Raw genomic sequence first — 23,137 nt, 5'->3', positions numbered from 1 at the left:
ACATGACGTCACCGCATATAAAATCACCCGCAAAGGCTTGTGGGAGAAACTTTCTGAGTCGGAGACATTTTGGATTTAAAGGGGCTGAGCCGGCCGTCAGTCCTAGCTCTCGGTAAGTGAAAAATATCTTTTCACCAACAAAGATTAGGATTGTGAGAACATTGTATATGGACCTTTGTTGATAAACTGTTTTATTAAAGTTGTATGTCTATAGTTTTTAAGCTCTGCGCTTTTAATAGCGGGAAGTCGCAGCAACTAGTTAGGGAGTGGTGATGCTAACTGGTTAGCCGAAGCTAACCAGTTGCCGAGCGGAGCAGCAAACACATCAGACTGGGAGCTCCACCATGAAGCTGGCTGCATTACTGGTGTTTTAACCAGTTACAGTGTGAATGATGTCAGGGATAGTAATAAGGTTTCGTGTTTTATTCTGAATTAAGTGGAAGAAGTCAGCATATTATAGCCTCGTTGTGTTCAGCTAAAGCTGAAATGAATGCGGTTCCAGGAGGCATTTTATATTAAATTATATGCAACCTGATCTGCTATTTGGTGCTTTAAAGTGTTTTATAACAAGTGATGAAGCTTTTATCAAAGGTCGTGTGGAGTCGTTGACATGTAATCACCCTGAGTTCATGTTTCTCGTCAAGCCTTCATTTCGCTTTGTCACAGTTTAGAGAACTGCTGAAGACACAGGTGTCATATATATATAATATATATACTTTATATATACTTTATATTATCAATCTTAAGATTGATTTATATTTAAGCAGGGCATTTTATTTAACAACAATTGTCTTTGGAAACACTCATGCAGACATTTTTCAGACAGCCATTAGGGGGAAGGAGCCCACCAGCAGCTGGTTCGTAGGGTGATGGATGACTGTGGACAGTGCCACTGGCACTTCCCTTGTGGTTCTTTCAGCTTTGCCACACCCTCCGAGATGCCTGTCTCTTTGTGTCTGTCAGTGACACAGACTGCATGTTTTTGTTGGAAATGGGTCTAGATTAAATGATCTGTTTGTGTCAGATTACAGGTCGATTGAAAATGCATTTCCGTGTCTGTCATTTCAGTCTTTTAATGCAAGTCTTAAGTAACAACACCCTTTTGTAAAACTTGTTTAGGTCACTATAAGGGATCATCTAAAACACAAATCAAATAATTTAACTAATTTAAAAGAGCAGTGCTATAAAGGTGGAAGAATTTGCTACTTGGCAAAGTTTATTCAAAAGCACAATTCAGTTGAATCAAAGTCATATGTACCAGTAGTTTGGTGATGTTCAGCACTGGCCTCTGTTAAATACACTAATGAAGGGTAGCTCTGGCTAGTCCATGAAGCATTTTAAATAAACATAAAACTGCCGTTCATAACTCTGTTCTCTGCTCCCAGGCAGCTATATTGACTTCTTGGGTAGAAGTGCTGGGATTGCTGCAGTATTACACGACCTTTGAGCACTTTGCAAGGTGCAGTCATCTGACTTACCCATAAAAGTAATCTCCAGCCCCACATATTGTTGACAACAACTGTTTTCAGTCCTATAAAGATGTATCATTGTTCGTAAATAGCTAATACTGCTTACTGTTGTTCATACCCCTTTATTTTCATAAGTCCGTCTCACACCTTATAAAATTAAATTAACACATGGCAAGGTTTTATTAAACCAGGGGGATATGTAAGGTTATTGTTTGTTTGTTTTTTCATTATTTTCTAACTAAAAGTGTTGAAAACGGCGCATCTGTTGCTTTTTAAGATTTGTAAATATTTTTTTCTTTCAATTGAATATGTTTTATTTGCCTAGTAAGATTGAAGATATGTTTAAATAAAGAAGTGTTTATATCCTTATACCATCAAAGCCTTTAGCGTTGCTGTCTTTGTTATTATCTTTTTGTTGTCATTTTCTCAGCTGCAGATGCCATGCGGTGATAAATGGCCAGAAACTCTGCAGGGCTGTTTAATTTATTAAAAATCCAACCTGAGGAGGGATTTTTTTTTTTAAGTTTGCCTCTTTACGCCATGCGAATTAGTGGCATCTGCATCATTGCATTTTTAAATGGTGTCATTGAGGTTATTCTATATTTGTCTGATGAGAATAGACGAGAAAAACAGAGCTGGCTCCCTCCCCCATCCAACCTGCTCCTCTGCACTCTTGTCTTTTCCTCCCGCTGTGGGCGGGCCTGTCTCCTAATGTGCACCCTGAGCTGATGCTGGTTGTTCTGACGAAGCAGTGGGAAGGTCACAACCATCCTGCAGGCAGCTCCCTCCCTCCCTCCCTCCTCCCTCTCTGCAGCATCAGCATTCATTATTCTCCTGTTTCATTTCCATTTGCGTCTGTTTAACCGTTAATTTTTTATTTTTATCTTGGGAAAAGAATGCCTTTGGATAAGCACGGTGATTTTATTATACTTTGTGCCGGCGTGTATCACTGTTGCTAGAGGAGCAGATATTGTTTCTTCAGCTTTTCTCCATCCCAGACTATGACATTCTGATCTGCTGCTGAATCTGAGGTTTGTTTTCTGATTCAGTACACTGGAGCTGCTGAAAACACTGCCAGCATGAATGATGGATGCCTTAAGCCTTCAGCAACCATTTAGTTTACTTTGCAATGCAAATGAGTGCAGCATGGAAATGTTTTCTCATTTTGATGTGTTCACCAAAGTTTTCTATGCACCTTTTATACATTTTTTTTTTTTTACCAGAAAGCTATAATATGGTAACTGTAAAACCTTGTTTCCGAAGCCTCAATTTGTATAATAGTCCATCTGTTGCAAAGTACTGCTGAGAGCCAGAAACATCTGTTAGTGGACTATGTCTTATCTGTGCTGTGTGCATATTAAAAAGGCAGGCCAAGAAGCTATGCACTGAGGGATTTATTGAAAATACTTTGCTTGCTAATACTACGTGTTTACTTTTTGCTTTCACTGAGACAACACCATTGTTTTTTGTGCATGATGTTTGAACTTTATTAGATCTTAACCTCATCATTAGGGCATTTGGATAAAAGCACAAACTAAGCAAAAATGTCATGCTGTGTGATATTATGTGTGACCGATTAATTATAAATGCAGCTTGATGTTTTCCCAAAAACACTGCAACTCATCTCAGTAGAATTGTTGTACCTTGGACTTCATGCATCAGTGCTCATTGGTTATTTCATTTTGTTATTCTCCTGTAGTTTTATATTTATTTTCAGTGCCATCAACACTTTAATTTTAACCTTCGGTTTAAAAAGTAAAGCTTTAAGAGAAAGTGTTAATGTTAAAGATTAATTCTATGGCAGCTGCTTGAAGGGGAAAACCATCAGAGATGATGGACTTTATCTCATCTCCATAAAGACTTGACAAATATTAACTACTGCTGTCGAAAGAAAAGAGGTCTTTGATACAGGTGTTTGGGCATTTCATCCTGGAAGTGATGCTGGCTGACATGAAAGCATTTCTTTATTTGCTGTTGTGTATTCCCAGCTACTCAGTCCTTTTATCCATACAGGTGTTAGAGAGAGACTTAGAGTTACTCGACAGGATAATAAGCTCTCTGATATGCAAATATCTTTGATCTTTGAAAGAGGACATTTCATATGATGTTCAGACAAGCAACAAGCTTTATTGCCATATCTAATGAAAGAGAAATATTAGGGTCTCATAATCCTTTTGACTTCAGTTTGACCTCAGCACTTATACATATTATGCTTATAGGCTATGAGCATAAATGCATGTTAACACAACAAATGCACAGTTGAAACTGGCATCTCTTTGACTATGCAAATAAGGCTCAGTTCATTTTTTTTGTGGCATTTGCATCATTTAAATGTAAAGAAATGGCACTGTTCTTTGTTCAGCTATAGTTTCTTGATGTCATATATCCAGGTTAATGTAAGTTTAGCTTAGAACATGTTTTTTCCTGCCTGCTGATGAGCTTTGGCCCATTTTATTATTCTGCATGTTTAAACTGCTGACTGCAAGCCCTCTGGCCATTATGTTTTTGGCGTACAAAATGTGTGCATGTCATGACAGACAGCCTTCAGAAAACAGTGTTGAACATCCACCTCATAAGATAAGTTTTCTTAAACACATCTCTAAGTTCATGTTTGTGACAGGTGTCAACAATTTAAAGTGGTTGGGATTTTTCAAGATAATTTTGGCAAAGTTCACCATCTCTCTCGGTGGAAGGCAAAAGTATGATAATCTGATGACTTTAGAAATTATTCTGGTAAAAGTGCATGTCACCACACAGTAGTTGAAGTAATTTGTAATTGTGAAATGCTATTCCTCATCTCATGGTTATCTCGGTGAGCAGGTTCTTTGCTGCAGTTCCTCCTTGGTTTTTTTTTTTTTTTTTTTTGTGCGATACAGGATTGTTTAGCTGGTGAAAGGTCTTCAGCGTCTTTTAGGATGATGTGCAACTCGCCTATCACTGCTCAAGTGAATTACAGATCCTGCCTACTTTTCATAAGTTTTTTAGCAGCGTTATCTGGTTTTGAACGAGTAAATGACTTGTACACGAGTCTTTCTTTTTCCTATAATGTAAATCTTATATTTTCAGACACTCTGACTGGATTTAACCTGATAGCAGGCACCTATTTGTGTTCCCATTTACTCAGCAGTGATAGTTTACTCAACATGTGTTGACCTCTGTTGCCTTGCTGCCCATCCAGCTCTTGTTATACAGGCACCAATGTCATCCCGATTACAGCTCACTTCCAGAGGGTAGCTGACATTCACTAGCCGTATACAGTAGCTGCCCTCAGTCTGGGTGTAGTGTTTTTCATGATACAAATTAGTATGTTGGATAATTCCTGTCAGAGCCCAGCCGTAATTAGATATAACATGACATGCACAACATCACAAGAACGCAATTACAGGATACCAATTACAGCTTTGGTTGAATGGCTTGTGCATATTTCTGCCAGTTAAACACATGGATGTTGAAACAAGCAAATCAGCAGAAGGTGGTCAGAAATTATTTTTAAAAGAAATTCACAGTTGTGAGTCCTTTTTAAAAAAAAAAACAGAACATTTGTGCGGTTCTACATCTGCATCTGTTCTCATTTTGTGTTTTAGTCTCCGATTTGCTGATTGGAACATGTGGTGGATTATTTCTAAAGGAAAGTATTTTAAGATGCTGTTACTTATTCGTGATGGATTTTATATTTTAGAGAGTATTAACTAATGGAAAACAAACTATATAAGATTATGTGGTAATGGCTACAGCTTTGATCCTCTACCCAGCAATCAGCTAACCCCAATAAATAAATTTAAACCGGTCTTTCATATTAACTTTTGGTATGTAAAACAACCCTGGAATGATGTTTTCTGCTGTCTCAGCAAATGGCTGTTTTGTTGTAAGCTGTTTTTCTCAGAAGTATTCTTTAATTGACACATGCAGAAATGCAAATGGCATAGCAGGGAGAGACTTCATAATGGTTTCCTATTTTTCAGAATGCAGATGGCTCTCAGCTGGTTTATATTACTTTAAGCCCCTTTATCCTTAACCCTTCAGCGCCACTGCTGCAGAAATACACAACAAATTTGTCCAGCATTGCCTGGATCCCAGTTGTACAGGCGTTACCATGTTTTGTGCTCTTATTTGCTCAGTGTAGCCAACAGTGATGCGGTTCTATGAGTCATCATTTACATTCAGACTGTTTGGAGAAAAAGGCACATTTTCCATGCTCTCACTAAAGGGTTGGTATAATTTTTAAATGTGATACTTTAAGAGGTCTGAGGGTGGTTTTTTTTTTTTTTTTTTTTCCTGGGAGTTGGTCAGCTGCTGGGATGTATTGCTGTGGCGACTGTCAGGTCATTCTCTCTTTGTTGTCTCATTGAGCATGGCTGGCCTCTGTGTGGGGGCTGGCACCACAAAGCATCACCACTGCAGCCTATGTGTGTGTGCTGGGTTACACTGCATGCTGCAGCCCCACTTCCAGATTATTTTAGGTGCCAAATCCCTTCGGTCTCTTTCACTGTCGTGTCATGCAGGCCTTTACTGTTTTATTTAACTCTGTATGTGGCCTTTTATTCAGCGTAATAATTCTATAAACCTGGTTCTAGCTCATGTTCTTCAGTATGTTTTCTTTCCTTTTATAATCAAGCTGGAAGCATTCTTAATGTGCAGCTTTCTTGCATGAAAGAAATGCTGACATACAGTATACTGATTATAAAATTTTAATCCATCATCTTAGCTGTTGGCAGTAAAAAAAATCTTTAGCTTCCCCTAATAGATGCCTCAGTGCTTGAGGATGATTGTATTAGAGAAATGCAGGAATGACGTGGAATCTGTCAGCATCAAAGGGAGGGTCTCTTCCTGAAATGATACAATCAATCACCAAAAGGAAAAGCAATGTGGCATTTTTTTGACCGTTTCAATTCAACCAAGCTAAAAAGCTCTCAGAATCAGTTTTGTTCATTTTAGTGTGAAATAATCGAGCACAGCTTAATTGCATATCATAAAAATGTCATTTCAGCATCAGTAATGCTGTTAGAAATTCCCACACAGCGCGAGCTTGCCATAACACTCTGTCTTATCTCAAATCTTTTCCAGGTTTCCTTGAGCTACAGAGAAAATGTCCACCATGGTGTATCCACGTGAAGAGAAGCTTGAGAAGCTTTCTCAGGAGGAGATCATTTCCAACACCAAGTTGGTGATCCAGGGTCTGGAGGCCCTGAAAAACGAGCACAATTCAATCCTCCACAGCCTACTGGAGACCATCAAGTGCCTAAAGAAGGATGAAGAGGCCAACCTGGTTCATGAGAAGTCTAATCTGCTCCGCAAGTCAGTGGAGATGATTGAGCTGGGTCTGGGTGAGGCACAGGTGAGACAAATTGTTTTTCAGACATCTCAGACTCTCTTGTTTTAATCTAAAAAAGAATAAACATTTATTTCTAATGTCACAAAATGTTCATTCAGACATCTGTGTTGGAGTCAAATTCATTATTTTACAAATTATCATTTAAAGGAAAGATAAAAATATTTAAAAGGATTTTGAGCTCTGAACGTTTATATTTGCTAACAATGTGTAATTTTACATTTCTTAAGTAACCTTACGGCACTGAGAAGCTGCTAATTAGTCAGATTGAAGCCAAAGACATTAGAAGCAACATAGTTTTTTGACCGTGTGATCCTGCTCAAATTTTGTTATTTTGTTCTGATTAAAACTAAAAGAAAGAAGAACTGGTTTACCAGCGTTTCAAATACAAAGTTGCTAGACTGACTTCAAAGTGGTGGTAATGAAGAAAAACAAAGTGCCACGACAATCTGTCTTCTGTTTTGTGTGTTTCTGCTTCCTCATTCTATACTGAGCCTGTGTGGTGATCATGATTCATTCAGAATCAGCCCCAGTTGGTGCTACTCTGCAGTTTGGTCCCGTTAAATGTCGTTGCTCCTCAATGCTGTCTCCACCACAGGTGATGATGGCCCTGTCCAATCACCTGAATGCAGTGGAGTCTGAGAAGCAGAAGCTGCGTGCACAGGTGAGAAGGCTCTGCCAGGAGAACCAGTGGCTACGTGATGAGCTGGCCAACACCCAGCAGAAGCTGCAGAAGAGCGAGCAGAACGTGGCCCAGCTGGAGGAGGAGAAGAAGCACCTGGAGTTTATGAACCAGCTCAAAAAATATGATGAAGATGTCTCACCAACTGTAAGTAGAGTGTGACTTGTGATTTTTTGGTTCAATCTTGGCAAAAGAATTAAACTGATTTAAGGTGGCCAAGGAAAGTGTCATATTATCATCATAACATGAAAACAGAAATGGTTTTGTTTGCTGACATGAATAAATGATTGCTCATCTTTATTTGATGGGGTAGCAGCACAATTCACTGCTTTTTCTTACCATATTCTTGGTAAGAAGCAGGGGCTGTATTGGCTTGCATCTGCTAACCGCTGAACTCAGCAGGATCCCAACCTGCTTGGAGTCTATGGGTCTCAGTTCCTGCTCTGGAAGCAGTTTTTATATTTTCAGCTTTTACCAGGATATGGGTGGGTGTAGTTTCACCTGAAAATCCAATTTATGCTGCAAGCTGTAAGGGGGAAAATGGATCTGATGTTAAGGCCCCTTTACTCCGATAAGCTTATATAATGTTTCATCCTCTCAGCAGGAAGAGAAGGACCGAGAAACACCAAAGGATTCCCTGGATGACCTCTTTCCCAATGATGAGGAGGAGCATGGCCAAGGAAGTAAGTACAGTAGCTCATAGAGGAAGGTCAGGAGTACATGAAATGCATGACATTTTAAAGCGTCATCCATACGCAACAGTTTTGCAATCAGAGTAACTTTTAACATAGTGGGCAGGAGTTTAGCAGGCCCTTTTTAATTGTATAAGGACTTCATGAATCACAGCTGCTTTAACAAGTCAGTGATTAAGATCACATCTATTTCATCATAACAAAAAATTTCTTTGTGGGTAAGTCCAGGAATTGTGGAGATAGTGTTGTGTTGTTCCAGTAAGCTATAACTAACTTAACCCATAATCAAGTTATTATCTAAACTCAGCTGTGTTGTCTGGAGAGTTTTCTCCCTTTGAAAAACTGACCATTGCTCTCTGCGTGTGGCTCTTCTATTTTACAGTGCAGCACCAACATAACAGTGCAGCTGTGGCTGCAGCCCAACAGGGTGGCTATGAGATCCCAGCCCGCCTGAGAACCCTGCACAATCTGGTGATCCAGTATGCCTCTCAGGGCAGGTACGAGGTGGCGGTGCCCCTCTGCAAGCAAGCTTTGGAGGACCTGGAGAAGACATCTGGACATGACCATCCTGATGTGGCCACCATGCTCAACATCTTGGCCTTGGTCTATAGGTCAGAAAAAATTTAAGCTTCTGTTGGTCATTTTATTATCCATGTATTCATTTAAAATTTTTTATTTTATTTTCATGAATTTTCATGTATTTTCATTTGGTTATACATTTATATTTGTTGTTTGATTCTGTGTTTTCATTTGATGCGTCTCTTTCATACAGGGATCAGAACAAATATAAAGAGGCAGCCCATCTGCTCAACGATGCGCTATCCATCCGTGAGAAAACCCTGGGCAAAGACCATCCAGCTGTAAGACTCCAAAGTTGTTAGGGCACCATTTTACTTTACAGGCACCTGTTTTGGTTCATATTTGTCAAGACTCAACAGGGAGGCAATAAATGTGCTCCTGTATGTTCTGCACCGTCAGCCTGAATGGATTTTCCCCCTCTGTTAAAGTAAGGATGTCTGACTATGTGCTTACAGGCATGAAGTAATCAATCATTACTGCTCAGTGTCTCCTCCCACATTCAGCATGGACTAAGGCACAGAATCCTTGCATGCAGATTATAAGCACCAGAGGGTAAACATGGAAAGCCTTTGGTGTTTCAGCCTTGTGAACCAATTTATAACAGTTTACAATATTATGCTAAAACTTCTTTTTAAAAGCATAAAAGAAGCTATTAAAGCTCAGCCCCTCATCCTGCAGCTTTGCAGTATCTATAAGTTAAGACTGGGATAGTTCTTTGATCAGTGGGGGAAAACAGGTGCATTGTGAGTTGCAAAGATAACCTACCAGAAGAAAAGCAAAGCAGGAGTGGCTTTCATTGGGTTTCCTGTTTCTGTGTGTGTCCAGGTCGCGGCAACGCTGAACAACTTGGCTGTGTTGTATGGAAAGAGAGGGAAGTACAAGGAGGCCGAGCCCCTGTGTAAGAGGGCTCTGGAGATCAGAGAGAAGGTAGGTCATATCCCCTGACTTCAGGTTGTGGAAAGGTCCATGGCACTGCTATTGAGGCCTCATCTCAAGGCTAAATTAGTGAGCAATTGGTTCATTTTAATAAAGTAATTAACAGTGATAATATTTCCAAAATGTCGGTTGAAGCTACTGTAACACGATCTACTATAAATAGCCAAAACGGGGAATGAATTTCTGAGATTGCTTGTGATGTTCCACCAGAGACCATTCCCCTGTTGGTGGAGAGTTGCAGGGTTTAATTGAGAGCACAGTTGAAAATGGATAGCAGGCGTTGGGGGAGCGAGGTAGGAGAGGTGGATGGATAGATATGACAAACGACTGAACTCAGCAGGGTACAAAGAGTCTCTCATGCCTAAAGGCTCCATTCTGTAGCCTTGCTATTGATCAGCCAGCCTTTTATTTGATCTCTTTAATGCCTGCAGCAGGCATGCGGAAGCAGTACAGGATATGCAGCTACACAAGGTAGAGATGCAGGAGGAGCAATCAGTGTTGAGACAAAAGACAATCTGAAATTCTAATTCCTAACATTTCTTTGTGGTTTTCGGTCAGGTCCTGGGGAAGGACCACCCAGATGTGGCCAAACAGCTGAACAACCTGGCTCTGCTGTGCCAGAACCAGGGCAAATATGAGGAAGTGGAATATTACTACTGCCGTGCCCTGGAGATCTATGAATGCAGGCTGGGCCCAGATGACCCCAATGTGGCCAAAACCAAGAACAACCTGGTGAGAAACATGTTATGTTAACTAAACAGCTAATGTTGTATGTTTTTTCATAGTTTATTACACCATTCATTTTGATGCAATCTCCAGTCTTTTCTGAGCTGTCAGTACAAAAGTAAACACGGGGTTTTTTTTGTTTTTTTAATCGCTATGGTTACTGTTTCAGCAGAAATTGATGTAGCCATTTAGATTGCTTTTAAAGTATCCAGTTATTATATGTTTTGTCTATTGCCATGTGTGTTGATGCTGTCCAAGGTCCTCCTTTCTGCTTGCTGTCCTGTCCCTGTACAGGACAGCGGCAGTGGTATTGCTTCAATTTCTTCATCTAGTGACGGATAGCGAAGCCCCTTGAAAACTAACCAAATTACGCACATACCTGATGCAGGGCAGAGAGCAAACGGACCTTCTGTCTGCATATCTGTCTTCTGCAACGCGCTTAAATGGGCCTAAATGCTTCTTGAGCCACTGTTTGCATGGCATCTGTCTGCGTACTGCTGTGACGTCCTCAGAGTGCACATTTTGAAGCAGAGCTCTCATATCATCCAACCCGAGAATAAAATTTTTACCTTTGTTTCTTTCTTCAGGCATCCTGCTTCCTCAAACAGGGGAAATACAAGGAGGCTGAAATTCTGTACAAAGAGATTCTGACTCGTGCTCATGAGAAAGAGTTTGGATCTGTTGATGGTAAGGCCTCATAGTGGATGAAGCTAACAACGGATTGCAGATCATGTTTGTGAAGTCCTTCTGGTGGAGATTTTTCTTTTTTTTGTCAACTTTTTATGAATGAATAAACAAAGTTATTACAAGGAACGTTTTGGTTGGTTACATTAAATTGCATTTCAGAATGCATGGATACATTTTATCTCTTGCTTTTAACTTTACATGTGCTGCTTGCAGCTCTGTGGGCAGCCTGTCATGGAGAAATGGTCAAAGCCGTTCTCAGCAGGGTGCCCATCATGAGCATTCAGAGGAATCAAGGCATCTTTACAGAAAGAAAAAGTTTGCCTGTTTGAAGTCTTCTCTAAGCTTCAGAAACCTTTTGTTAGTTTTCCTCCTAGACCGGGTGGAAAGATTTGAATAATTAAAGTGATCTTCTGAGAAAAAGACATCTCACGCATTTCTGAGTGACTTGTATTTTAATTCAGGATGACAACAATGCTCAGATTTAATGTTTAATCTTCAGGTTGAAAAATAAAATGAAGCAAAATTTGAAGTTTATGTTAAAGTTCTTTCTGTGTTGTGGTGAATTTCTATTCATTTACACTACATGAGAGAATATATGATTCAAATCACCTGAAAATCTGAACGTGGCCAAAGTTATCTGTAAAATATACTTTGTCCTTCATTGGATAATAACGCTCCTGTTTTTTGTTTTTATCACAACTGTTCATTTTTCTTTTGCTCCAACTATTTCATGTTTGCACTTATTTAATTCCAAATGTTCAAAACTGTTTAAATCGGGAATGTTACTAATTCAGTTTTCATGTTATCAGAATCACTGTTCAGTACTACATCTAGACCTACCTTATCTCCTTGGATTATAGCTCTTTAACATTTTAACTCAATCCAAACCAACTTTTCAGTGTTCTGGATGTATATTATTGTAAAGTGTCACAAATAACCAGCCAAACATAAAAAAATAAATAAAATTCTCCCTTGCAAAACGCAGATGGAGTTCGCAGATTAATAAAGCAGCTCACCTTGTGACCCAATTCCAGTTTCCTAGTCAGTGTTTTGCAGTCTGGTTTCCAGTATGTAGACCTTGTCTCCATGTGTTTGTCTGCAGCTGAGAACAAACCCATCTGGATGCATGCAGAGGAAAGAGAGGAGATGAGCAAGGTGAGAGGCATCCTGAGGTTATCCTCATGTCACTGCCAGTAAAAGCAAAACAGACAGAAAATGTGTTTAATGGATTTTAAGGGCATCATTTCAGAAGAAAAGGATTCACTTAAAAGTGAAATGCAGTCCTGCTGCAGCACGATGCCTTAAACACAACATAAGTTTTATGTAAACACAGCAAAAATGCTGCTGATCCAGTTTGAACCACAACTCTGTTTTTCTTCCTCTGATTTACTTCCAGGGCAAGCACAGAGACAACACTCCATACGGAGAGTACGGTGGCTGGTACAAGGCCTGCAAAGTCAACAGGTGAGAGCCACAGTTTAATAGAAACACCTGATGAACAAAAGATGAATAATATTCTTGACTTCTTCTTTGTCGTCGTCGTGTTTCGGCTGTCAGATGGTGTTTGATTAGATCTGTTTCTTCCAGCCCCACAGTGAACACAACCCTGAGGAACCTGGGTGCTCTGTACCGCCGACAGGGCAAACTGGAGGCTGCTGAGACCCTGGAGGAGTGTGCCACGAGGTCCCGCAAGCAGGTCCGCAACATTTTCTGATTTAAAAGTGCTGATTTCTGCATGCCAATACATGAACTATTTTGGGTTATTTTTATGAAGTTCTGAAACATGTACCCACTGTTAGGACAGCAAATCTCATGATATTTCTTTCCCTCTTCCCACATTGCTATGGATCCAGAGCAACACAGTAAGTGGTTTGTCTCTGTTAGCTCCCATAGAGCCTCCACCTCTCTTCCCTAACATCACACCCATCTCACAGCCTCACTGTCATTTAAAATAGCTGCTTGTCTCTGGGACAGCGCTTGACTGCATTTAACGGGACAGGAAACATTAAATCACTCCAATTCCTCCATAAAAACTTTGTACTCCCACCCTTATCCATCAGCTAATATCTCCCAGTGATTGTGTGTGTTTTTGCCGCCCCTGTGTGTTGTACCTATCAGGGCATCGACCCCATCAATCAAACACGTGTGGTGGAGATCCTCAAGGACACGGAGGGGGACAGGCGGAGGAGTAGGGATAGCCTGACTAGCGTTAAGTACGAGAGCGGCTCTGAGACCGGCGAGGAAGTGAGTATGGGCGTGGAGTGGAACGGGGTGAGTACAAATCCACTAAAGTATAATCAACATGGCCAGCAGCCTGGCAGGAAAAAACCAGGTTGTGCTAGTAACATTGGAGAGAATTTGTCCTGGTACAGTGCATCCTATAAATTAACAGAAGAAGAAGAGAGAAAGTTGTTATTTAACAAAAGATGAGATGAATTTATTGGAAGCTGACCCTTGGCTTCTTCACTTAGATAATGGGAGAATGTCAGGAAGCTGCTGAAGAGCATCTACGTCACAGGAAGGTCAGGATGACCCATTTTTACTGTGGTGAAACTGCACAGAAGTACTTGCATAACCTGATTTATATGGTCGCCATCATCACAAACATGTCAGTCATCAGAATGTTACTGTAACAGTGACAGTGTATCTGTACCAGTTCGACAACTCCCTCCAGATGTGCCATATTTTGTCATGAAGTTGACGTGGAATTACATTGTACAAACCTTAACGCTGATTGAGTGTCTTGGCTCACTACTTGCTCACTACTTTTTTTTCTTTTTTTTTTTTTTTAGGACAGCATTCCAGTTTGCTTTTGACTGTGTTTTTTCCGTTTATGTTTTTTGGAGGTCATTGCTTGTAACAAAAACCCTGTGTCTCGTGTGAATGAGTGGTTGAGTTACTGGCAATGCTTCTGCACAAGTAAACCCATAACAAAAAGGCCCGAGTTCAGTCTGTGGCACCCTGGCAGCATATAAAATTATTATTCATACATCTGGATCTCGGTGGTAGAGCTCATGTGAAGCCTCTGGTAGTCTGTCCTGTGTATCTACCATTAAAGCAAATAAGAAACTTCCTGTGACCCTCAGTGGTGGTCTCGGGCAGCCGGTGCACAATGCCCAACCTCCCTCCACTTATTCATGGGGTTTTCACCGAGCATTTAAACTTGACTTGTTACCCATTTCTTTTTTTTTTTAACAAAAAAAGCTTAAAGCATGATATGGAACAGCTTTGCAGTTTTGGAAGCAACACTAGATTATTAATCTTGCATAAACCAGAGGGTAGGGTTGTGCTGTCAGGAATGCCTCTCCTGAGCTCGTGCCTCTCCACTCACTTAAAAGCAGCCATGCCTCACTGCACCAACCCAGTCCAAACATGCATGTGCCAGCCTGCTAGGCCCGCTCTTAACGCGCGCGCTAATTGACTGTGTGTGATTCACGCGTTTCCACATGGCTGAGAAATGTCTGTTAACCTGGTGTCTGCTGCTCCCTTTTAAGTAGAAAGGGTGTGTGTGGTTTTTTATTTGCAGGTCTGTTGTGTGAATGTAGAGGCTTTTTTCTACACTTTGGCTCATAAAGAATCCCAAAACTCACAGCAGCAAATAGATGTGTATTCATCCGAGTGAATGTCTGTCTGTCTTTGAAACATGTGACGGCATGCTGGGAGCACTGGCATTTCATATTCCATGTCACAGTTAGAAAAATTAAGTCCACTCAGTCAAGGAGGGAAAATGGTCCCGTGTGATTGGATTATTGTTTTCTAAAGCTGCAGTGGTAACTTTACTTTTGACAAAAAGTTTAACAAATGCCATCCATCCATTCATTTGGAAAGTTGCAATCATGTAACTTTAGGAAATAGAATTTGAATGCTCTGTTCACTTTTGGATTTTGGACTTTTATTGAGCAATTATTTGATTTGTATGTCTGAGCTTCAGCTCACATTCCATATAATGTTGTCTGAACATGTCTTCATCTGTGTTTTCAACTCTCAAAATCTGAAACAAGGCCATAGAAAGTGTGTACACTGTCTAAATGAGATCATTAATTGGTTTCTAATAATCTCGGTAACAATTTCAATTCTGTGCAGTTCAACTTTATATGTATGTCAGGGAAATTTACAGATTTCAACCAATCCACTGTCATCCAATCAGTAGTCATACTAGCTAGTTCATAGAAAAAAAAGGCTAAACCAACAGATTGGATCGAATCTTGGCTTTGATTCAGCCCCCCATCCGTAGCATGCAGTGGGCGACGGGTGACAGTGAAATGGAACAAGCTCCCTTTTAACGGAAGAAAAACCCACAAGCAGATCCAGGCTCAGAGAGCAGCCATCTGCGTCAGGCGGTTGATGTGGAGAGGACAGGAAAGAGACACTAGCTGACACTGCAATTTTTGACCATGGAGACCTTAGAGGAGGAATCTAAGTTAATGATCCCAATAAGTGTATACATGGAAAATAAAGTGCAAAGAGATAAAAGGGGAAGGATGTGCACAGTACATCATGGACATCCCTCAGTGCTCTGTTTCAATGGCACCATAAATAAAGGATTCCTAACCACCCCTTACTCTTAAGATTTATCAAAAGAGAAGACTTTAACACTAATCTTAATGCTAGAGAGGGTGTCTTCCTCCAGAACCCTCATAATGAGCTGGTTCCATAAGAGGGGTCTAAGATAACAGTAATTTAAGCACTAAGAGCTCATTTAATTTGTCCAAACAATCAGGTAAACAAGGAGCTATCACATATAAAATAACTGCTGTTTGACATTTAGCTTGTATCTATTCAGGTAAACTATCTCCATCTGTTAGTGACTCTTTTTTTTTAATGCATGATTTGACTGTGTGTGTTTGCAGCCGCTTGGTGCCATCAGCTTTAATCCACTGCCTGGTAGTTTGCATGCTTTCCAGTCTTCATCTTTTTGCTTTTTCCCCTCTTCTTGTCATAATAACCTGTTTTCTTGTTGATTCTTCTGGCCATGACAACCAATCAGCCTGTCAGTCAAATTTCCTCTTTTCATTCAGTGGATTGTACTCTCCCTTTTGAATTCTTGACACAATAAGCTTGGGTGGGTTTATATATTGATGTAACTCATGAGAAGTTAGTCATCTTTTCAGATAATGGAACATGGTTTGAGTTTAGGCTAATCTAGAAGGATTTAACCTTTTTTTTTTTTAATCAGCTACAAATTTTATTTTTGCAAATATTTATGTTTCTCAGATTAATGCACATCTCAAGATCAGTGCAATAGCCACATAGTTTTCCCATTTCAGTGCTGGTACTTGCAGATGTCCCCTGTCTACAGTGCAAAGTCACTGGCTGGGTAACGCATGCCAAGTTTAAGCTTTCCAGCACCCCTAGGAGGAAACAAAAACAGCTGAGTCTGCAACCAGCTACCTACTGCACATCTGACACGCAGCTTGTAAGACAGCTTTCATTTCTCATAGGGAAATGCAGTTATACTGCAGCATTTCCACACCACTCGTATTACAAATTTTGTAGCTTAATGCTACTGGCGTACTGTACTGGTGTACAGAAAGACAGTACAGGTGTAGTGGAGAACAGCCAAGCATCTGATCTGCCAAGGTGTTGGTGTCTAGCATAGGAAGCCCAGCTCAGATCTCTCAATCTTACAATATGTGCCCTTTTTTTTTGTCTCTTTTTCTCTCTCTTTTATCAGGCCTAAGCCATCAAGATTATTCCTCCATCCTTCTCTCCTTCCCCAAACACAATAGCAAAGGGATGTGTGTTGTCGTTCCCTCTGGCCTCCTTTGTCCCAACAAACCAACAGCTCCTCTACCATTCCCGGTGCCCCCCGCGGCAGAGACTCAGAAAGCCCCCCCACTTCCGGTTGTCACCTCTGTCCCTAGTTCGTCTGACAACTGCTGGGGCGTTTGGTCTTCTCATCCCTGCTCGATTTCTCCTCTCTCTTTCACTCTCTCTCTATCCTCTCCTGTCACTAACCTCTGTCAACAAATGCTATTTCAGCTCTTTCTCTCACATAACTTTAAAAGACGTAAATATGTGTGTGGGTGGGTGTGTGTGTGTGTGTAATCTTTCCCTGTGAGGAAGTCACTCGCACCTTATCCTCTCATCGGCACCCGTCTGAAATTTCCTATAGGGGCAAGCAGATTTCTTTCAGTTAGAGGAGCTGGTAAGTTAATTATTGGAAGAAGGTTAAACTAAGAAGCTAATGTTGTCTTTGATGTCATGTCTACTAATGTCTACATGTCTACTAATGTCCTCAGCTTCAGACATTACTCAGATCTATCCTCTGATAGACACTGTAGAATCAATGTTACTATCTAATGATTTCAACTATTTGCAGTTTATAGCCTCACCCAGAATTAGTTTGACCCAAGTAAGCAAGGCCAAGAAGTGAAAGTTGACCTCAAAACTAGTTGTCAGCTTGTTGCCTCCATTTAACCATAATTGTATTGTTCTTTTTATATAAGTTTTCATCTATTCTGCTATTTTTAGTGTTAAAGGTTTTTAACTGATGCCTGTGATTAAATGCCATGACTGGTACTGTATAGTTTGACATGAAGATTCTGCAGCCTGGTTGACAAGAAAACTGAAGGGAACGATGCCTTTTATTTTCTTCTATATCGATTTTCTGTTTTTTGAATGGTTATTGTTTACATTTTTTTAAACTTTGCTTTTCAAATACGTACTTTCTGGCTCAATATAAAAGCAGTAATATGTTGTAAAAGACTAGAAAGGCCAACATGAGATAGGCCAAAGCTGTTGTCAGATCACAGCAAGCTGCAGTTGCCATGGCAATTTCTTGCCAAATTGTTCCTGCCAGCTGCAGTGTCCTTGTGCCGGTAACTCACAAAGTAACTCACATGTACAAAGGGAATTTGCAACACTGGCTGCTGCTATAAAGACGGTATGACATCAGAGACCAACAGGAGCGTTTAGCACAAATACCAGCCACCTGAGAGCTTGCTAGATAATAATATTGGATTTTGAAATCTGGGGATGTAAAACCCAAATTTTCTCAATTTGTAGGTGTACGAGTACAAGCTAGCATTGTAATTGGACAGATGTTGGAGGTTTTCCTGTAGCTTTTGTGTGTTTGTGTATGTTTCAGTAATACAGTCACAGTGCCCACGTTGACTATGGATACTGTATTTTACACACAAAGCTTAACAGTGTGTTGCCTTTTTTTCTTACACAGTGGAACATTGTCACTTTGGTGAATCATGTCTTTTCTTTTTTACACCAAAAGTACAGTGCGAGTGATTCCTCACAGTCAACATGTTATTTCAGATGTTAAACTAACTGAATGTAAATGACTTTAACATCTTTGGAGTGTAATGGTAGGCTGTATTTGTAGATTTGACAAGTGCATTCACTATACAGCTTCTCGGTATGCTTCTTGCCTTGATTCTTCATTCCTTCCCATGAGTACACATATACTTCTAATGCAACCCTGAACAAAAGAAATGACTGTGTTCACTACATAATTATGCCAATATTGTTGTGTTAGTGGAATGCTTATTTATTGAACTGTCTATCCTTGACATATATAGTGTGACTTTTGTTTCCATAAGTGGAAAAACAGTCAATGGTAAGGTCTTTAAGCACTATCTTAGCAAGTAGGACTGCATTATATTTACCATTCTGCATTGTGAAGATTATTGCATCAACACTTGTTGGTATTCTCAAATAAAGTTTTTCATTTGTGAAGTGTGTCTTTTTTCTGAATCTGATGGAGACACTAAGTTTCACCAGTGGAAACAAAACATCTGAGATTGTTTATGTCGATCAGGGCTGCAAAGTGACACAAAGAAGGAGAAATTTCTCAGCAGCCTCGACAGTGTCTGTATGTTTACCCACAATTCCCCCTGCTGGTAATACATCGGTAGTGCATGATCACGCCACAAACACTGCTTATAAAGTAATATGTTTACAGGCCCCACCAAAGCCAAAGGAATGCACATGCACTGGATTTACTGGTTCGTCATTAAAATGACTTGGTGCATGACAGCTTTTATGTTAATAATTACTCAGGTAAGAAATGGATGGATGGATGGATGGATGGATGGATAGTTATATTACCAAACAAAATCATTTAGTTAGTTGATATAAAAAAAATCAAAGTTAAACTTTCTGAAAAGTGACACATTGTCTTGTTGAATAAATAGACTAAAACTCACAGAAAAGCAACAGACTTTGTTGTATGTGGACCCTGAAAGCGTAGCTACCACATAAGTGTCAGCTAATTAGGGTCTGAATAAAGATTTGATCAGTAAAGTTGCAGAGATCCTGCCATGTGTTGCTTTTTTTCCAGAAAAAAAGCATGAATTGGTTCATTTTTATATCAACTGCTACCTGTTTGTCAGTACATTTGACACTCTAGTAGAGTATTACAAAAAAACACACACACACACCTTTGGATGGCCGCTCCACAGTAGGAACTTTGCTTAATGGATGACTTATTTGAATGTTTGGATTCTGGTTGCAGGATGAAAATTAAAAAAAAAAAAATTTACAGTAAAAAATGATGTATGATCTTCTGCATATTTACAGATACAATTCAATGTTACCTAATCTAAGATCGTCCTCTGTGCCTGCAGGATGACTCTCAGACAAACGTTTTCAAGAGTTTGAAACAATAAATGAGCAGATTTTCTGAAGTGTCCCGATGAGTTGATGAGTGTGTGTGTGTCTGCAGGATGGCAGTGGGTCTCTCCAGCGCAGCGGTTCTCTGGGAAAGCTCAGAGAGGTTTTACGTCGCAGCAGTGAGATGCTGGTGAAGAAACTGCAGGGCAACGGACCGCCTGAGCCTCGTAGTACCAAGTAATAACCAAATGAACTACAAAAAAAATGGCTGAATAGCAGCCACTTATTGCCACCAATACTCAGGAAGCAATCTAATGTCTAGAAAGCAGTTTTATTAACTGATGTTTTGGTCATCTATTAGTAGTTTGGAAATCATTGTTGCATATCTTGCGAACATTCTTGATATTCTTTCACCAGCATGAAGAGAGCTGCTTCCTTGAATTACCTGAACAAAACCAGCGACGAGTCCTTCCAGGTGAAAGGCTTTATTCAAAGACGTAAAATATAATTTCAGCCGATTGTTTTTTTTTCCAGGATGATGCATTTTAACATCGCTTCTGGTCTTGTGCTTCCTGACAGACCCGAGGAGGCAGTAACTTCAGGGAGAGCCGGGGCCTGAGCTCCAGCACAGTGGACCTCTATACTGGAAACTGAAGAGCTGGTGAGGAGGCGACGCGCTCATCCGCAGATCTCTTCATCGACCCGTAGAGAGCCGGCAACACTACAAGACTGCATCGGCTCGTGCAGTCTTTCTCCATAAAAACTGTCAGCATCTGACCCAAAGATACATTTCCTCCCCGGATCACAGAGATTCACTGGTTTCAAGTGGAACTCTTGTAGAAGTAGCGTGTTATTACTCCACTTTGTTTTTAGATCGTCTTCCACATGGCCACTTTGTTTCCACCATCATCTTCCTGATTTGAACGTCACCTCAGTGCCTCCTAAATGTGGCTTGAAACACATACCTCATCTTTGCCCATTAATTCATAATCATGACTCTGCACTTTGAGTTGATCTGTTGCCATAAAGTCTCCTGTGCTGGTTTATTTCCCATGATGTTTGACTCCTCAGTGACTTTGTCTTCCTGTGCCATTCAATACTTTATATGTAAATAAATATAATCCGTAGATTTTTCTTATGTTTTCACTCATAAGTGGCCACGTTGGGTTTGAAACAACATAATATGAAGCCAACATAAGTAACACTGTCAATCGTTGTTGTTTTAATGGGATCTCTGTTGCCTGTTGAGATTTGTCTGCAGTGTGAGGCATCTGTGTAAGCTTTGGGGTACAGGGTGAAATGTTTGTCCTACTGACATGATTTTAGGTCATGTGACTTCATGGGCTTTTGGACTTTTAACTGTAAAAGGATGCTGCTTTAATCGCTTTAGCTTTGAGATCAAAGTGAGTTCTTTTTTATTGTGATGTAAATGTTGCTGATCTCTGTCTCTTCCTTTGCAACGAAAAACAAATGTAAACTCTGAGTCGTCTTTGGTCTTAGAAGCCTGGGAAGAAAGAAAAAAAATGCTCAAACTTTTTAGATTATGTGTATAAATAAAATATGATAGTTGAGCTGTTTCACTTGAAACAGGCTGATCTTTCTGAATAATCTGTGCCATGCAAGACTCTGCCTCAAATTATTTCAACTCTGCAGGCTGGAGTTGCCAGCTGTGAGCACATCTTACAACGTTGTTTACTTGATTGGTTTATGATGACAGATTTTTCTTTTTCACACAACTCTCAGATGGCTGTGCATTTCAGTGAATCTTTTGGAAAGAACTGGAATAAGTAATTTTATCCCCCCCCTTTGTGTTTTCATCTCATTCATTGTAAGCATGTGTAAGCACTAGAGTGATCATATGTTCAGAAATCATTACATTGTTTAGAAAACTAGCTTGTTAAAGGAATTAGGCGTCAGACCATAAAAGTTTAGTTTGCATCAGTTTACATCCATATTCTTTAACAACCCTATGTATGATAAATACATGACTATAAAAACTGGTGTGCATCCATGAATAAAGCTCTTTTCTGTTCACAGTTGTCATTTCTTTGCAGTTGTGAAACACAACACACATGACATTGTTAATTTCCGTTAACACAAAATCAGGTAATTGTTTTTTATTATTTTACAATGAACACCTCACACCAACTGTGAAGCACCGTGGTATAGAACTGGAGATTTTGGTATGAAAATAGCACATTAAGTTGAATTTGAGGCCATCTATGACAAGTGAAGCTTGACTGGAATTTAGTCATGTAATATGACATGGATCCCTGACAGCAGCAAATATACAACACTAGAAGCACCCAGACCTCCGCCACGTCAAAGGATCACTCACCTGAGAAAAACCCCAAAAGAACAAACCGCCAATGCAGTTACCGACACTGTTAACCGTACTTAAAGCTAATATCACTATTTCTGTCATCAGGATAGCTGGCACATCTTGTTTAGAATCCTTTACCCTGGAAATGTACCCTTAAGACACCAAGATGAAGCTAACGGTTATAATAGTCTTGAAGTGATTTCACAATTTCTCTAATGGCCACAATCTGGGGTAGCGGCTAGTGTATTTAATGTCTACTGGGATGTCTATTTTTTTTGTTTTTAGCCAGTTACTCTGGAGATTATCTGTTAGAAGCTGTAAAAGCAAAATTATCCCTATTTCCCACTTGTAAAGAACGTTTTCAAAAATTCCTGAATCCCAGTGGTGATCCGGATCAACCCCAAAATCAATTTACTTGTTCCATATCCGTTTCTGACATTTCCTGAAAATTTGTCCATAACTTTTTGAGCTATGTTGCCAACAGACAGATGTCACCAAAAGCATCCCCTCCACCTTGGCAGAAATAAAAATGACTGAAAAAGAAATGTTGGTGCAGTGACCCAGTCAAAGTCCAGACCTCAAGCTTGCTGAGAGGCTGCAGTGGGAAATGTAGAAACAAATGCCTGCTAACCTCAATGACCTGAAGCAAAGTTGTAAAGACGAGTGGATCAAAATTCTTCCACAATGATGTGGGAGGCTGATAATACACAGAAAACCATTACTTAGCTTTGACAAGCGGTTGTTCCACTGCTTCTGAGTTTATGTTCATCTTTGGTTCAAGAAATTATGACTGTAATATGCTACATCTGTTATATCCATATTTTTAACCTAGTAAACACCTGGTCCTGATGCATAAAACCTTTCAACTGAAAGAGGTTGTACTTTTATATGACTGTATACAGTCGATGTAGTTGCTTTGCAGAATTGCTACTGAAAGAGCAAAGCATCTGAACTGGAAAGATTTCAAGTTCATCCAAAGTCACGTCACATCTTGCTCACAACTGTTCACATAAATTACACAAACCAACATCTTAAAAGTCAAGATCTAACTTGAGTGTGGGAACTCTGAATAATATCGCTTTGCCAAGATGTGATGTGTCTGAGTTTTCCCTCCTCCTTTTTTTTGCAGATGTCAGCTTGAGGTTTCTC

General features: G+C 40.0%; 1 protein-coding gene across 7 annotated transcripts; it reads left to right on the top strand.

Moving 5' to 3' along the window:
• The first annotated feature begins 67 nt into the window (after positions 1-67).
• On the top strand, positions 68-21,607 carry klc1b (kinesin light chain 1b). 7 transcript variants are annotated; one of them, XM_079248982.1, is made up of 17 exons: positions 68-112; positions 6,534-6,804; positions 7,397-7,627; positions 8,085-8,163; positions 8,555-8,783; positions 8,945-9,032; positions 9,577-9,678; positions 10,246-10,419; positions 11,001-11,100; positions 12,203-12,255; positions 12,497-12,564; positions 12,688-12,796; positions 13,219-13,371; positions 13,572-13,622; positions 19,778-19,902; positions 20,083-20,140; positions 20,245-21,607. In XM_079248982.1, exons 2-17 carry the CDS (start codon positions 6,556-6,558, stop codon positions 20,317-20,319), a joined length of 1,944 nt encoding a protein of 647 aa, XP_079105108.1. In that variant the 5' UTR covers positions 68-112; positions 6,534-6,555; the 3' UTR covers positions 20,320-21,607. The 7 variants fall into 7 exon arrangements, with proteins under 7 accessions (XP_079105108.1, XP_079105107.1, XP_079105110.1 ...); XM_079248981.1 differs by having other exon boundaries at positions 8,082-8,163; XM_079248984.1 differs by lacking the exon at positions 13,572-13,622.
• Positions 21,608-23,137: the final 1,530 nt, after the last annotated feature.

This window comes from Telmatherina bonti (genome assembly GCF_933228915.1).
Source record: "Telmatherina bonti genome assembly, chromosome: 11".
Taxonomy (NCBI): Eukaryota; Metazoa; Chordata; class Actinopteri; order Atheriniformes; family Telmatherinidae; genus Telmatherina; species Telmatherina bonti.
This window is presented reverse-complemented; position numbering and strand designations above follow the sequence as displayed.

Excerpts from the sequence above, each read along its gene's own strand:
- klc1b (XM_079248981.1), top strand. The coding sequence starts at position 6,556 with ATGTCCACCATGGTGTATCCACGTGAAGAGAAGCTTGAGAAGCTTTCT. Across the intron at positions 8,164-8,554 it reads GGAGGAGCATGGCCAAGGAA|TGCAGCACCAACATAACAGT; the intron begins GTAAGTACAGTA and ends TCTATTTTACAG. Across the intron at positions 9,033-9,576 it reads TGGGCAAAGACCATCCAGCT|GTCGCGGCAACGCTGAACAA; the intron begins GTAAGACTCCAA and ends GTGTGTGTCCAG.